The sequence below is a fragment of the Buteo buteo genome, chromosome 14, assembly GCF_964188355.1.
Source record: "Buteo buteo chromosome 14, bButBut1.hap1.1, whole genome shotgun sequence".
NCBI classification, from domain to species: domain Eukaryota; kingdom Metazoa; phylum Chordata; class Aves; order Accipitriformes; family Accipitridae; genus Buteo; species Buteo buteo.
The window spans coordinates 31,871,546-31,886,623 of record NC_134184.1 but is presented as its reverse complement, the minus strand read 5'-3'; the positions used below and the strand labels follow the sequence as shown (position 1 = coordinate 31,886,623).

At 46.3% G+C, this 15,078-nt stretch overlaps 1 protein-coding gene across 1 annotated transcript; it reads right to left on the bottom strand.

Moving 5' to 3' along the window:
* Positions 1-12,415: 12,415 nt before the first annotated feature.
* Positions 12,416-14,978, bottom strand: MLNR (motilin receptor). The gene is given in 3 exon segments (XM_075046236.1): positions 12,416-12,729; positions 14,574-14,737; positions 14,739-14,978. Coding segments are annotated over 3 exon segments (690 nt in total). The 5' UTR covers positions 14,951-14,978.
* Between the last annotated feature and the right edge of the window lie 100 nt (positions 14,979-15,078).

Below are 15,078 nucleotides of genomic sequence, written 5' to 3'. Positions count from 1 at the left end.
GCCTGCCGGGGTGCAGCCTCAGGGGGAGCGAAGGCTTCGTGTACCGCGGCCCCGGGCCGGGCCCTCATCCCCGGCCTGGCCCTCGGTGGCCTCCCGGGGAAAATGTAAGCCCACGGGCTAAGAAAGGGATCCGAGGGCCGCCCTGGCTGGGCCAGCGTCAGGTCCCCGGCACAGACGTTGCTTCGGCAGCCAGTTTGCCGAATGGCTGGCTTGTGGCGTGAGTTTTTTCGTGCGTTGGGATCATCTCCCTTGCGCCCTGCTACGTGTTCTGCTGGTTTAACTACCTTGGTTAAGTGTGGAAAATCGTGTTCCTTTCTGTCATTGCTGCAGTGCTACCGTTCTTCCAGAGAAATGTTACACTGGCAAATCCCATCCGTTAGCTGTGCCACTTGCTTCCTCTGGGGAACAAGAGCAGAGCTTCCCCAGGTGGTGGTTTGTTGGTAGAAACTGTGTCTTTCCACTGTAGATTTATTACATAGTGATTACACCTGTGTAGGAAAATGAGCAAGGCCTTGTCAGCGTAGAGTGAGCTGTGAAAATGGATCTTTTTTAATCTTTTAACATGTGTTGTGGCTGCTGTGACTAGACCAAAACTCTTCATTGTCTATGAACTGATGTTCAGGCTCAGGAAGACTGGCTGTAGGATTGCTGCTTTGACTATCCAAGGCCATGGTGAGAGAAAGGTTGGAAGAGAGCAGAAAAGGGTTGGGGTTTTTTTGCTGGTTTTTGTTTGTTTGTTTCTGTGCGTTTTGTTGTTCTGGGTTTTTCTTGAAACAATCTCTGTCAGTAATTAAGGGTATATTTGCCTCTTGGATATTGAGGCACTGGGCCCCTGAAAGATGAGCTCTGTTCATGGGCTAACAGGTTAATGGAAGTTAAGTTAGAATATACTCAGACTTCATATTAAATATCTTTTCTTCTATGAAGAGAATGCCTTGCAATTAACTGGATAATTCTTACTGATTACAAAAGGGCTGTAGTATTCAACAGCTGCAAGATTTTGAAACTTAATAGAAGGGAGTTACTTCATCCCAAAACTGTCTACATTTATAAAGAAACAATTAATGGTTTGTGGAAGAAATGTGATGCATCCCTAAAAGTGGTTGAGGTATCAGTTAAAAGTATGTGATGTCTTATGGTCCCAAAAGGGCTGTGGACAGAATCTGGAGTAAAGAAAAAGAGGATGAGAATCACTTGTATGTTGCAGTCATTAAAAAATAAATGTCCAAATCCTTTTCCAGGAAGTAATTCTCAAAGAGCAGGCTTTCAGAAGGAACCCAGTGCCCACAGAAGGACACTCAAACTTTTTGCCTTGTTTTTTTGTGGGTAGCATCTCTTGACAGTGCTGTGGAGAGATGAAGAACAGACAAGGTGCTGGCAGGCAAATCTGCTGCACAGCTGAGGTGGTGTTACCATCCCCCAATTAGTTTGCTGCTTGGGTTTCCCTTTCTCTTTCTCTGACAAGAGACTATTATCCTGAAGTGACGCATATGCGATTCAAGGGCAGAAGGTGGTTTTTTTCCTCCCTGGGAGCTCTGTTAAAAATAATGACTGTTCAGAGGAAGATCTGAAAATGCAGCTGAAGTTGCCCTTGTGATGTTTCCAGGAGTGTTAAAATTTGATGGTGCTCCTGAAGTAGCTAGGCCTCAATGCAGAGGCAGTATCACTCTGTCTCAGAAGTGCTGGCCCCAGAGTTTGGACACTTTGCCAGGAAAACAGTGCAGAAAAAATATGCTTGTGAAAGTCATCTCCCCCTGAAAGTTATGGCTGTGGTGTTTGTGCAAGTGCCATGTTTAATATATTTTAATTTCTTCATACTTAACTCAGTATGGTTTGACTGTACGTGATATTTTACCCTCTGAAGAGAATTCAATATTTGTGTACTGCTATGGAAGTGTGAGAGAAGCAGGAAGAAGCCCAAGACTGACATACCAATTAATGCCTCTGCAAAATTAACTGTTTGTCTGCTGCCTCATCTCCCCACTCCTAGGAACTGCTGTAAAACTGTGATGTTTGGGTTGTGTTGGTTCTCTGAGCAACAGTGGTTAACTGGGAAACAATTTTGGCTGTCTCATGCAGTGGCCAAGAATGTAGTTCCAGAGTTCAGTGGTGGTTTACCTTTGCAGGAGATTGCAGCTACATGCCTGGAGGGGTCAGCCAGACTGGAAGGGGGTCCCAGAAAGTTGTTTGCCGCAACAGGTGGCTCATCTGCAAATGGCGCAGTTGGAGCAAGAACCAGAGCCTCTGCTACTATACTTTACTTTCTGGTGTTATGAGGGATTTGGGGTTTGTGCTCTGGCAGTTTGTTCAGCTTTCACCATAGGTGTCGAGAGGGGTCAGCCTTCATTAATAAGCTTGACTGGGCTTCATGGTCTGTATAAACAAAGGCATCTACCTATGACCTATGGGCATTTTGACCAGAGCCTCTGTGCTGGAGTGTTTAATGTTTCTACCACTTTTTCTAAACATCAGGGTATGTAAAAGCTTCTCTGCAGCTAAATTTTTGGAGATAAATCCAAATGGATTCCTTTGCTGTGCAAGTTACCACTTACTGTGTGACTATCTAAGGTGAACTTTTTTTCCCATTTGGAAAAATTCCTTTCTAGACCCCATCTTTATGAAAGACTACAAAATGACGTGTGCATTTTCACTTACCAGTCTCCCAAATGTGTCTGGACCATTGCTGAAAGCAGAGGAGAGACATTTTGTGTTAAAATAGACCTACAGTGAGCTAAAGCATAACACCTTTCGGTATGATCATACACTGGTGTCCCAAAACCAAACCAATGCTTGCAAGAACTCTCCTTGCTCTGTTAAATTTTGTGGTGTTTTTCCCACTGTGCTGGAGAAGCGGCTTCTCCCACCAGTAGCTTGATTCACCACAGTATTTGATTTGAGTGCCCTGGTGTTTCCATTCACATCTGGGCAGGGAGGTGGGGTTTTCAGGAGGTCAGCAAGCCCAAAGTAAGTGGAAATCGAGTTCACAGCAACAGTCACCTGTAAGTTGCAGTTACCTCATTGTGCAGGAATCCTCTTCATAAGAGGCAGCACAATTTATAGATATGTCCCAACCTACTCTGGTGGTTTTTTTTTTCGTCTAATTCTGATCTTGAACTTGAAAGCTCTCAGTGTACTGGGACTAAAGGTTTTGCTGCTCCTGTTTGCTTCCCACCAAAAGCCGCAGCTAAAAGCTAGAGGGCAGCTGATGACAGCATCTCTGTGGAGCGTGAGGAGTGTGTGTACATACTTCAGGACCAGGAGAGACTGTGTCATTCCTGAAAATCTGTTGAAAGGAGAATGGCACCAACCCTAATGCAGGAAGCATCCCTGCCCAGGGACTAAGTGTGCTTCTTCTGGCAAGGTGACAGTGGAGAAGAGGCTAGTAGAGGAACATAATGAGGAAAAGGGGTTCTTTGCCTCACTCTCCCTTTTATATACAATTCAAGGCAATTCAGCCTTTCCAGTTAAGCAGCATATTAGCCTCTGAGCTGCCATTTCGGGTATGTCACTTTACATGTTGGTGAGAATTTTTGGATGGGTGTTTTCTGCTTGAATCAGACGTGCTGGAAAAACCTGCTGCTTCTCTCAGCTGCAGTTTGTCCTGCATCTATGTCTTAAACCTAATTCATTTAAGTGATTGATTGCTTAACACCCCTCTGCCCCTGCCTTTTTCTTTACTTAACACAGCCATTTGCTAGGATTTCTCATTTGAAGTGCCCTGGAAGGCTATCATCTCTGATGTATTATGTTTTGATCTGGTAGATGACAGAAAGCCCATTCCTAAAGCTCGCTCTGCCAAAATGTCCTTTGGAAGTTGTCATGGCGCTTGCATTCTCAGACCTCTGACGTGTTTCCATTTGTGAAGATATCCTGTGATATGAAGCTGTGTGATTGCCTTGGCTGACAAGCTCAAGGATTTTATCCTCTTGAATAATTTAATAACCATTCATTATAACAGTATTTGCAGTGTTTACTCAAAATTTACTGAGCTGTTTTGCTGGGCTTTATTGCTGCTTCTTGTATCACCATTGGTACATTTTTACACCCTCATCTTGATGGTATCCATGGACTCAGAATCTCATTCCTCATCACCACCTCTTTTGGGGTTGATTTGCTGAGAAAACTTACTCCTGCATTGCAGTACCTGCTTTGCAGTGTCTTTCTGCATCTATGCAGTATGGGTTTTAGATCCTGAAACGTGGTTTCCTGCACTACCATTAATGCAGATATCTTTATACCTACCCCAAAGTCTTAGCTGGAGTATAATGATACACAGTGAAGCTGATCATCTGTATCAAAACTAGTAAGAAGAGTTTACTGTGCTTAAGTCCTGGGGTTTTGGATCTTTATTCATCTCTAGTAGTTCCACTCTGACCCTTGGTTTGCCTTCTGGATTTAAAAAAACCCAACGCCCTCCTCTTAGAAAGTTTTATCAGTGAGCTATTAAATATCACTGTAACAGCTAGGCCCATCAGTTCATATAGGAGATACCTGCTATTTGTTCGTACCATGCAAATACAAGCTTCTCTTTTTATCTCTACAAGCCACATTTAAGGAGTTTCTGCTGGTGATACGTTTTTTGACAACTTGTTAGAAAAAAGCTTTTGTGCTGCTGTCAGGCAAAACCAGATACATTCTTCAGCCTCATCAGTCTGTTAAGTTTGAAAAAATATCTGTTAATCTAATAATTAAAATGACATCAAGCAAGCAAAAAACCAGAAATTAATTACATTAATTAAAACAATTAAGAGAGGAAAATAAATCCATTTATAAGCAAGAGGGCAATTGCTTCCTTCCAGCGCATTTTATTAAGAAGGGGTTGCATGTACTGTCCCCCAGATGGAGGCTAGGTTCTCACCTACGGACAGAGGCCTCTGCTGCACATCAGCTCAGCCACAGCTCGGTGTTCTGATGGGACATATACCTGGGAGCTCTGACCATCCAGACATAGAGTTGAGTTTGCTGGTGCTCTGTCCTCAGCAGCTGCCGTGTGCTACCTCTGTGATGGATGCACTCGACTCCTTGACCAAACTTGTGGTAGTGTGGTTCAGTCTCCAAAAGAAGCAAAGGGCTCGGCCATAACTGGGCCAAGAACTTCTCTAGTTCCAACCTGTTCTCTGAAAACCCACACAGGAACAGGTTGACATGGTGAGCATCGATGCATGTGGGCTTGGAAACTGGAACACTAACCATGCGATTAACACATGAATAGCAGGTGGTTCTTCCAAGACTCATTTATCAAGGAACAAAGTAAGTTGTGGGTACAAGGAGTCTCATGCATTCCTTTTCCACTGTGTGTAATTTGACTATGAGCCAACCACTTTGTTCCATAAATATGACAGCCTCAGTGAGCCACCTTTGAGCTCTCCCTACTAAGCAGCTGGCTGCACGGCGGTGATCACCCCTTGAGCTGGGACGCCTCTCAAAGTTACTCCTCGAGACTGAGAGACCCCTTACCAACTGCAGATCTTTGGTAAGTGACTGGTATCACGCATAACCTTGTATTGTAGTGCACTAGATTTTGTATTGGTTAAGTTTGATTTTGTGTTGGTAACTTTGAATCATTATTATATACTCTGCAGTAAGTAACAGAGTGAACCTTGTCATTGAACTTTGTTAAAGTCTCACTTCTACAACATCTTACTTCAATAAGACTGCTTTTGCTGATACCTTTGGCAGTGGTTAAGTGGTCTAATTCCCCCCCATGACAACCTCAGTGACAACCTCAGACGTGTTTACTTCCCTGTGAAGCCATCCCTGTCCCTAGTTTGTACCTCTGTTGGAAGCAGTGGAAGGTAGACATTGCTAAGCAGTCAGGGTGTCTTTAGTTAGACACAGTAAAGACATGGTGTTGCTCTGGTATCAGAAAGGCAATCCGTTTGGGGTCATGCCAAGGTTATGAAAGATCAGGGGGTGAGAGGCTAATCACCTGTGTGCATGTCCATGCACTGGTTGTCTGGAGTAGCTGCTGATGTAGATGTCCAGAATTTATATATTCAGCAGCTAAGTAATGAACAGTTGTTTCACCGAGCCATATTAACTGAGTGCATTTTATACCTGTATTATTCATTTAATCTGCAGTGCTGTCTAAGGTTCCTTCAGATACTTGCATGTGCATACACACATCTTTGCAGATATGACAGTAACACCAGAATTTATTGAGACATTGCTACTGTGCTTTGAATTTATGATGTTAATTAACACAAATTAACTTTTTAATTGCCAGCAAACACTCAGTAGTGTCCTAGACATCAAAATGTCAAAAGAGGATTTTATGTTACAAACTATGGCTTGGGAAAAGATAAAATATACACCTTTCAGAAGTAGCTGGGATAAATGGCAAACATTTTCCACGTGTTTAAATTCTTTTAAGAAACTGTATAACTCTGATACAGATAACAGTCTGGATATCACACAAACAAAACCTGTATAAGTGAATTTGGAACAGACGGCAGAGTGCTTGCTTTATAAAGCAGTGTACTGAAGTATGTGCAGTGGAAAAGGAAATATTTAAAGTGTGTGGTGGCTGGAGGGTGATTTGTGACAGCAGAGATGCTGTGCGGGGAAATGTGCCCCGAGCAGGAGCCCCTCCGAGAGCCTAGCCCTGGGGACATTGCTGTGGGAAGGTGGTGGGTTTTCAGCTGATCTCACAGGGCACAAGCCAGCGCACATTGGCTATGGCTAGATTGCAGTATAAGAACAAACTTTTAGGTGGCTGTAAGAAGAGTGCTTCACTGTTTTCTCAGTTTCCATCTATATAGCTGCTATATGGTCTTTGCAGGTAGCCATAGTGAGGGTACTGGCATGGTGGCTGTTGCTGGACACCTGAGATCCAAGGTGCTGTGCAGGCTGTGCCCGCTACAGGCTTTTAATATAGAGTCTGGTGCTGAGCGTGGCTGTCTGTAACATGGCACAGAGCTTGGGTGTTTCCTGCCTACTCTCCTACCACTGGTTGCCCAGCCTGGTTTCCATGCTTTCACCCTGCTGCAAGTGGAGACCGAGGATGGTAGCACTGAGGTGGAGACCCAGGCCCGAGGGCTCAGCTCCTGGGTGTGCTTTTTGGACCACAGTATTTCAGCTTCTGAAATACTTGCTTCGCCAGAAGGCGAGGCACTTCTCTTGCCGCTTGTCATGCTGGGCAAGCAGCAGGGAGGGTAAAAAAAGGAGGGAGATGAACCAGGGACCTCATCCAAAAGCTTGGGCTTTAAGTCTCTAGGTCAGACTCTGTCTTTAGCACTCACTGCCTTTTTCATTGCTTTGAAAAAGAGCAAGATTAGGAACCATGCAAAAGTCAGTTTGACGGCAATGAAGACAGCATCTGTCAACTGCACAAAATGGGGGCAGAAAAAATGGCTGCACAAACCCTCCACCTCTCTCCTGCTGTAGAAATTGTGGGCTCTAGTCCCTCCCTTGGGAGGGGAGAGTTCAGTGTCCTGCTGTGCTGATGGCACATGGCACCACTGGTAACTAACTGGGTTATGAACAGCTCTTTCTGTGGTGGTCGCCGAAAGCAGCTAGTGATGCCTCTTTCTTCCTCCTAACAGGGCTGGGTTCATACTGACAGCCTGGAAGCAATTGCTTTTGCAGTTACCTACAGATACTTGGAGTCCAACACTCACCTGGTTGTGTTTTATAGTAAACAACAACCACTAAGGCACGGTGGAAACGTTCTGCGAGGTGGTGAGCATCCCTTGCCTGTGTTGGGCTTCTTCCTTGATGGTGCTGAGTGCTGAGCAGGGTCCCTTTCTGATGCTCAGCAACCAGTCTGAGTTTGTTCCACTGGCTTCAACATGAGTGTAAGGTCTTGGGCACTCCACGCCAGCCTGCCCTGTGGGTCTGTGACCCAAATTCATCCACAGTTCCACTCCCCTGAGCTCGGGCATGGGATTTTGTTCCCTGCCGTTTGTGTGATAAAGCTCGTAATTCTGCTGTGCAAATACCCCAAAGGCTGCTCAGCGCAAAACTGGCACCCTGACTGCTCTTGCAGTCTGCAAGCCAACAGAGACAATTTCTTCTAAGGTTGTCTTTTTAGGTGTCAGTTGTAATGCAGTGATGTGTGCTGTCAAACGGTCTGACTTGGATTTTTCTCCCATTCTGTAACAGAGATTGCCTGTCAATTTTTTCTTACTGCTATGTGTTTCCTTTGACAGTTCTGTCCCATGTTTTGGTGACAAGGAGGCAAGAATTCAATTTTGTTTCCCTATTTAGAGATAAATGCAGTATTCCTAGAGGCCAGACAGAAATGAAATACATTTGACATTTCCACATGGAAAGGTGTCCTGGAGACAGATTGCTCCTTGCACACACATACACTTTACAAAGTGAGAAGTGTCTCAAAAGAAGGAAACAAAATGAAAATGAAGACTCTGGCTATTACAAGGTCCTGACAAGAGCTGTTGTTTCTCACCAACAGCTGCAAAATGGACTCTGGGGGCCAAATCGGTCAATGAAGAGAAAATATGTAAGGAGGGAATAGAGCACACAAGGAAGAAATGGGGCTGTGTGGGTCTCTTCTGTGTGGTAGGGGGGTTCTGCTCTGTGGGACCACCTCCTGCTGTTCTTCTGTGTTTTCCTGTGCTTTTCCCAGGCTTGTCTCAGCCAGGGCTGTTTTCAGGCAACTCCATCCTCCCCTGCTTCCTTCCCGTTCCCAGGCTCTGCAGGAGGGATCTCCCTTCACAACAAGCGGCATGGAAAGGAGCAAACATTACTGTGTTCTGAGCCTGTCCCTTCTGCATCTTTATGGTAACTTCCCGGAGGCAGGAAAAATGGGCTGCCGTTCTGCGTGAGAGCAGCTTGCTTTACCTCAGCTCCCTTACCCCAGCTTCTTGTGTGCGAGGACTGGGTCTGAGGGCACGGATCCTGCAGACCTGTGATAGTGCAATAGCTGTTGAACAGGCACCTCTCGTTTCCATCTAGGTGCGCATTTTGTGAAGGTCTCGCTGAGAGAAAGTGCAAGGTGTGAAGGCTGCCTGCCGTTCTCTCTCAGCTGCCCCTCTGTCCTCCTTGGCGGCTGAACGCCGCAGCCCGACCTCCTGCCCTGATCCGGCAGGGTCAGTCCCTCGTGCTAGGGTCAGCACACAGGCTTGCTCCGGAGGAGCGGGATGCTGGGGCTAAGTGGATGAGGTGATTCCCTTGCACAGGTACAGCTTGCCCAGGTCAGTCCAGCAGGCTCTGCTGAAGCCTGTTGAAACGAAGCCTCAAATAACTTCTGGGGCTGGGAATGCTGCCTGGCTTTGTGCCAGCAGAATTGAGACCCTGCATTAAGAAAAAGTTCCCTATGCTATGCTCAGCTGCTGCAGGAGAGGGGGAAACAGCCTCCCTCCATTCCTCCTCTTCTGCGGTTGTGGACAGCCTCTGCTTTCACAGGGTCAAAACACAGCTTGCCTTTGGGGCGTATTTGCAACAGCACAGACAAAGAGCAGACCTAAATTCAAGTTAGGGAACTGATTGCCTTGTTAAGATGGGCGAAATTTGTTGCACAGGAGCTAGACATTTGTTGGGCCTTAAGCTTCCCTTCATAATCAGTTTAGCTGCAGGCTGGTCACGCTGGTATCCTTGATTTATAGCAGAAGCCAGGCCATTTCTTTTGTTGCTCTCAAAGACTTCCTGGAATTGCTTTGCAACCTCCACAGAGCTTCAGAGCGTGGAAACATTGTGGAGTCCTGCAGTGCACGGGTACCCCTGATACAACAGCAAGCAGCTACTGAGTCTTGTGGAGCTGTCATGGGCTCCATGGCACTCACGGAGTAGGAACATGTTTGTAGTCATCTGACATCATAGCTGAGTTTTTGAGAGCACTGAGGTAGAGGTGACTTGCTTCTGCTGTGGGCACTCTAAGACCCATTAGTGGCTGCTGCCTGGGAGGACAGGGTGTGAGGGCGCCTAGAATCCACCATCCTTTGTGTTCTGCCATGCTGCTTCTTGTCACATAGGATATCTTAAGTAAGTTCTGGGGGAAAAAAAAGTTACTTTTATCCTTATATGCTGCGTTTTTCTCTCCTTCTCTGGCCAGGGTAGCTGTCATCTGATACAGCGACTGCATGACCCTCCAGAGGGATCTGCGTGCCTCGTGTAGCATCTATACACCAGTGATGGTTCTCCTTCCATTCCAGGTAAATAACACGCTCTCATCTGACTTGCATTTCTGCCACTCCATACTGGTTTCAGTGATTTCCAGGTGATGCCTCTCGGGCTGGTTCAGTGTGCTGAATTTGGGCTCTTTGTTGCTGACAACAGTGGTATTTGGTGAAGTCCCAGGTTTAGGACACTTGTGTTACATTACATCTGACTTGTACCCAGCTCTGGTTTTAGTTTAGAGACTGTTCAATAAGCATCACAAGAAAGGTGCATTCTTAAGGAGAGATTTGAAGGATGATTAGCTTTGAGGGCATTTAGGGGGAGAACTCTTCCCAACTGTGCAAGCAGGCTGGGGCACCAGCACTCTTGTGTGGGAACTCCTTCCACGTCCCAGAAAATGTGGATATGGAGATGGACATCACAGGATGCTTGGTGGCAGTGTCAGCCTCTGGATAGCAAAGAGAGATGACTGGCAAGGAGGGAGTGAAAAAAGTTTGCACCTGGGAGGAGGAATTCAATGGAAGAAGGCAAAGAGGAGGGTGAAATGATCTTAGGAAGATGCTGGTAAAATGGTCTTTACAGAAACTTTCTGGATGGGCTGCATTCATGCAAGAAGCATCCAGAAGAAAGGACACATCAGGAAGCAAGACATAGCCTGAAAGAGCCTTGTATGAGTGTGAGCTTGTCATGTCTTGTGCTTTTGCTTATTTTTCATTTTTGTTTACTTTTACTTAGTGTTTGTATTTGGAGTCCTCAGTCCCCACCAACTTTGCTGTGGATTGAGTGTGACTTCTGCTTCCACATCTGCCAGGGTCACCAGGTTTCTTGGTTTTAATCTTCTTTGCTGGACTTTAGGAGGCTCAGTTCTTTCCCACTTAATGGAGGTGTATCTTACTTTTTGACTCCCTTACAGTCATATAAATGACCTATTGCATTTATACATGTCTGAGAAATTGGTTGAGAACTCCTCTCATTTTTGCTGTCCTCAGGGGACGTTTCATCACTCTCTGAGGATTCCCCAGAGTGTTTATGGAATCTCACAATATCTTCTCTAAAACTATGTTCTGCCCTGTTATTTCTCGATGTAGCTCAATGTATGGCATTGAAGAAGTGGTAACCCAGAGTTACGTGGTGTCCTATAGTTGGCACAACTTTCCTCGTGAGGCCAGACAGACCTTCTCTGAGGCAGTGAGGGAAGCCATGAGCTCCTTGCCCGCCACTGGGGCTGGTGAGCTCAGCTGTGCCGGCCGGGAAGGAGAGCAAGGGCCTCTGAGTGAGCCTTAGGCACCTCGGGAGGCTCCAGCTGGTCCGTCACAGCATGAGAGCACGAGGTGAGACCTCCCCACGCAGCAGCTGGTGGCTGGGATGCAAAGATGCAGCCTGTGCTGAACACGGACTGTGTGGGTACGTCCCTGGGTGCACCCGGGGGATGTGCTAGGGCTCAAGGGTGGCTGTGGGGTGGGATGAGGAGACCCGCCGCTGGTTGTCCACTGGGGAGCTCCTAGAGTGACAGCTCTTTATTTACTGTCATCTTTTCAGAAAGAAAAATGGGTCCAGTGAGTGAAAATGTGTGACACTGAGAATTAAACCCGACAGGCTAGATGGAGGGAGGCAAAGCTGCTCCCAGCAGGAGTCCTGAGTCTTTCTGTGCTCCTTAGTGCTCCGTGCTGAGACCTTCTGGTGGCAGCAGAAGTGGAAACCCTGGCCTGAGACCAAGTGAGTAGAAGATACTTAGCATGCTGGCTCAGAGTTTGCCTTGGAGTGTCATGGGAAAAGGGAAGACACTGAATTTAATCTCCTGCCCCATCTTTTTGCCTGAGCTGTGCTCTGTCCTGTGGGCTGTAGGACAATGCCCAGGAGGGGCTGTGGGGAGGGATGGGACCTGTGCTAGTGCAAAGGCTGCTCTTCCAGGGTGTGTTTTCCCACCTTTAACTGCTAATCCAGACTGAACTGAGATTTATTGCAGCTGCTGGGAGTTTGAGGTTAGGTTTAGTGTCCCAAACCTGAAGGCACGTAAAGCAAGGGCTTCCTCCCCCTATATCTTGGGGGGAAAAAAAAAAATCGACCCAGCCCTTCTTAATGGTTAATCTTTTTTAACACCAACTCACATGGGGTTTACTTCAGCTTTTCCTATTGAGTTATCTTTCACGAGCTGCACATTGTTCTCACTACTTTATGGGTGCTGCTTGCTCTGTTAACAAAAATACAAGTATTTCAAAATACAAACAGTTACAAAATACCACACGCTCTGACAAATGTCCACCTTTTTGCAACTCTCCTGTGACAAGGAAGTTCCCCTCCTTTGCAGACAATGCCTGGAGAAGCACAGGGCTCAGTCTCAGAAGCTGGTGGCAAACTCGTTTCTTGTGCTAGCACTGGTCTCCCTGTAGCCACCAGCATCTTTTGTTACTGTGAAAGCCCTTTCTGCAGCTCGGTGTGGCAACAGCAGCTTGTAGGCTGCTGCCCTGTACTTCCTTGAAATGAGGTTGTAGAGGATAGGGTTGATGGATGCACTTAGGTAGAAAAGCTGCAGAGTGAATATATTAAACTACGGGGAGAACACCATCATCCTGGTGTCCTGGGTGTTTGTAAATATGATCCTGCCAGTGGGGAAAAGCAATGAGCAAATTACAAAGGCCAGAACCACCACAGCTGTAAGACAAAATAACACATGTGATTGATTGATAGTTAAAAAGCGAGTTAACTTTTCAAGCATCAAGTAAACTAAATTTTATATGGCTGATTTTGCAGGTTCTTCTAACCGATACAAATGATATATAGAAATTATGGCACTTAAATTGTTGGAAAACCATGAAAACAGGAATAGCATCAAGTCTGAGTTTTAGCCTTGGATTAAAAGGTAACCAGTAAAATCTTCAGCTAAACCATGAGATGAGTTTGCTGAGAAAAATGTAGCAACTAACAGTGGTGTAACATCCATATAATAACATCAGGCACAACGACGATTCCCCTTGGCAATGTCTGTAATGCCATGTATGTGATAGGAAATCAAAAGTCAGAATGAGGTGTTTTTTGCGGAAGCACGTAGCAGCTCTGTGTGCTACAGAGCTGTTCTTTAACATGCCTACGTTACTGAAAAAGACCCTAGTGTAAGGGCTGCACCTCGGTCACCCAGGCTCCCACTGAATTTGCACTGTTGTAACAGGATGGTTGCCAACTTAAAGACTTCCAGTGTAGTTGGTCTTGGATTCAGTGGACTTTTTTTCCACTGAGGCTCTTACACGTATCCCCAGACAATTACTGCTGGAGGCAGATATTTGACTAGATGGGTCTGTAGCCTGAGTCACTCCAGCTGTTCTTGTGGTTTTGTGTTGCGTTTTAGCACAATACAGATGCTCTTATAATGGCAACATAGCAGGAGCAGATGAGGAACAATTAAATAAGCATATTACTGTATTCATATTTTTAATTATTTTTGTTTATAAATGCACCTGAGTGAAACAAGTAATCATTTATGGAACATCCTTCGTGTTTCTCAGAGCTTAAAAAAAAAAAAAGGGATATAGCCAAAGCAAGTTCATGCCTGCAATACATCACACGTGTAGTGCTGCTGGCTCTTTGTGGTAAGGGGGAATTGGTCTGGTTCAGTGGGTCCCAAGGAGATTGTGGACAAGGATGTTTCTGTTGCAAAACCTTGTGCCTACTCAAGTAAGTTAGCAAGATGTACTCTCTCAGGCTTATTAGTTTCTTTTCTTTGTGCTATGCTGCTTCCATCCAGCTGATTACATCCTTGGTAAAAGAAGTCTCCCATGTAGCATGTAAAACCTTCATTAAAGGTAGGAAAAAAAAAAATAACCAGGACATTTTGTTTTATGCTCATTAATCAATAGTTGGATTTCTTTTTTTCTTTCCTTTTTTTTTCCCCTTCAGATAAGTTACTATTTACAAACTTTAAAGCCCCAGGTGAGACTGCGATCTCTAACTTTCCAGAGCCTGACGTTGGGGTAATGAACGTGTGACTAAGAAAAATGAACTAAAAATTAACAGCATCCTACATCAGCAGGAAGCACTTTGGTATTATACAATTTGTCTGCAAATGGCTCATAAGGGTTAAGTTGCTGTTTTTCAGCCTGCTTGGGCAATCAGTGGATTTACTCCTAGGAGAGCTACAAAAGACTGCTAAGAAAATCAAACTTATTTTTCAGAAGCAGAAATTTACTGCCCAGAGGTGTTGCTGCCCACTGGAAGAGACGACTGATGTTACCACAGTTTTTCTGAAGTTGCAGACTCCCTTGTACTCGGTTCTGCCTGGTAAGATTCAGAAAAAGGATATTTCTACAGAAGGCAGTCATGCTGCTGCATGTGCAGTGCTACACCAGGTGAAACCTCAGCTGCGATTGAGCAAAATCCCTGCTGTGGCAGTCTCCAGGAGCACTGGAGGCCTCACCAGCATGGCTGGGATGTTCCCTCTGCGCTCTCCATGCCCTGCGTGGGAGCTTCAGCCCTGTTCCTAGCCCGAGGGGGGACGGACTCACCCAAGATCTTGAAGGTCCGGCAGTGCCCCTTCTCCTGGAGGACTGCTTTGGGGCCCTGCAGGCAGGCGTTGCTCCGCCACAGCTCCTGGCCGACAAAGCCATAGAGGATGTTGAGGCAGATGATGGGCAGGATGAAGTAGGAGGTGGTGACCCAGAACACGGTGGCCGGACTCCATGGCAAGGGTGGTGCAATAGGTGCAGCCCTCACTGAGGTGGTGGTGGGGGAGGCAGCACAGCAGCTGCCCGAAAATCCAGGGCTGGGAGCACCAGAGGTCGAAGGGCAGCCCCAGGAGGATGAACAGGTCGGAGATGGTGGCGGTCTTCACGTCACCAGGGATGACCAGCACCATCAGGATGCTGCCCACCACGCTGACCATGCAGAGCCCCGGGCAGACGGCCTTGACAGGGATGAATGCCCGCACTGGCAGCACTGAGCACCGCTGCTCATCGAGGGGCGTCCGTGGCCACAGCTCGCCCTTGCTGCTGTTCCTGCCTCAGCCCCGCC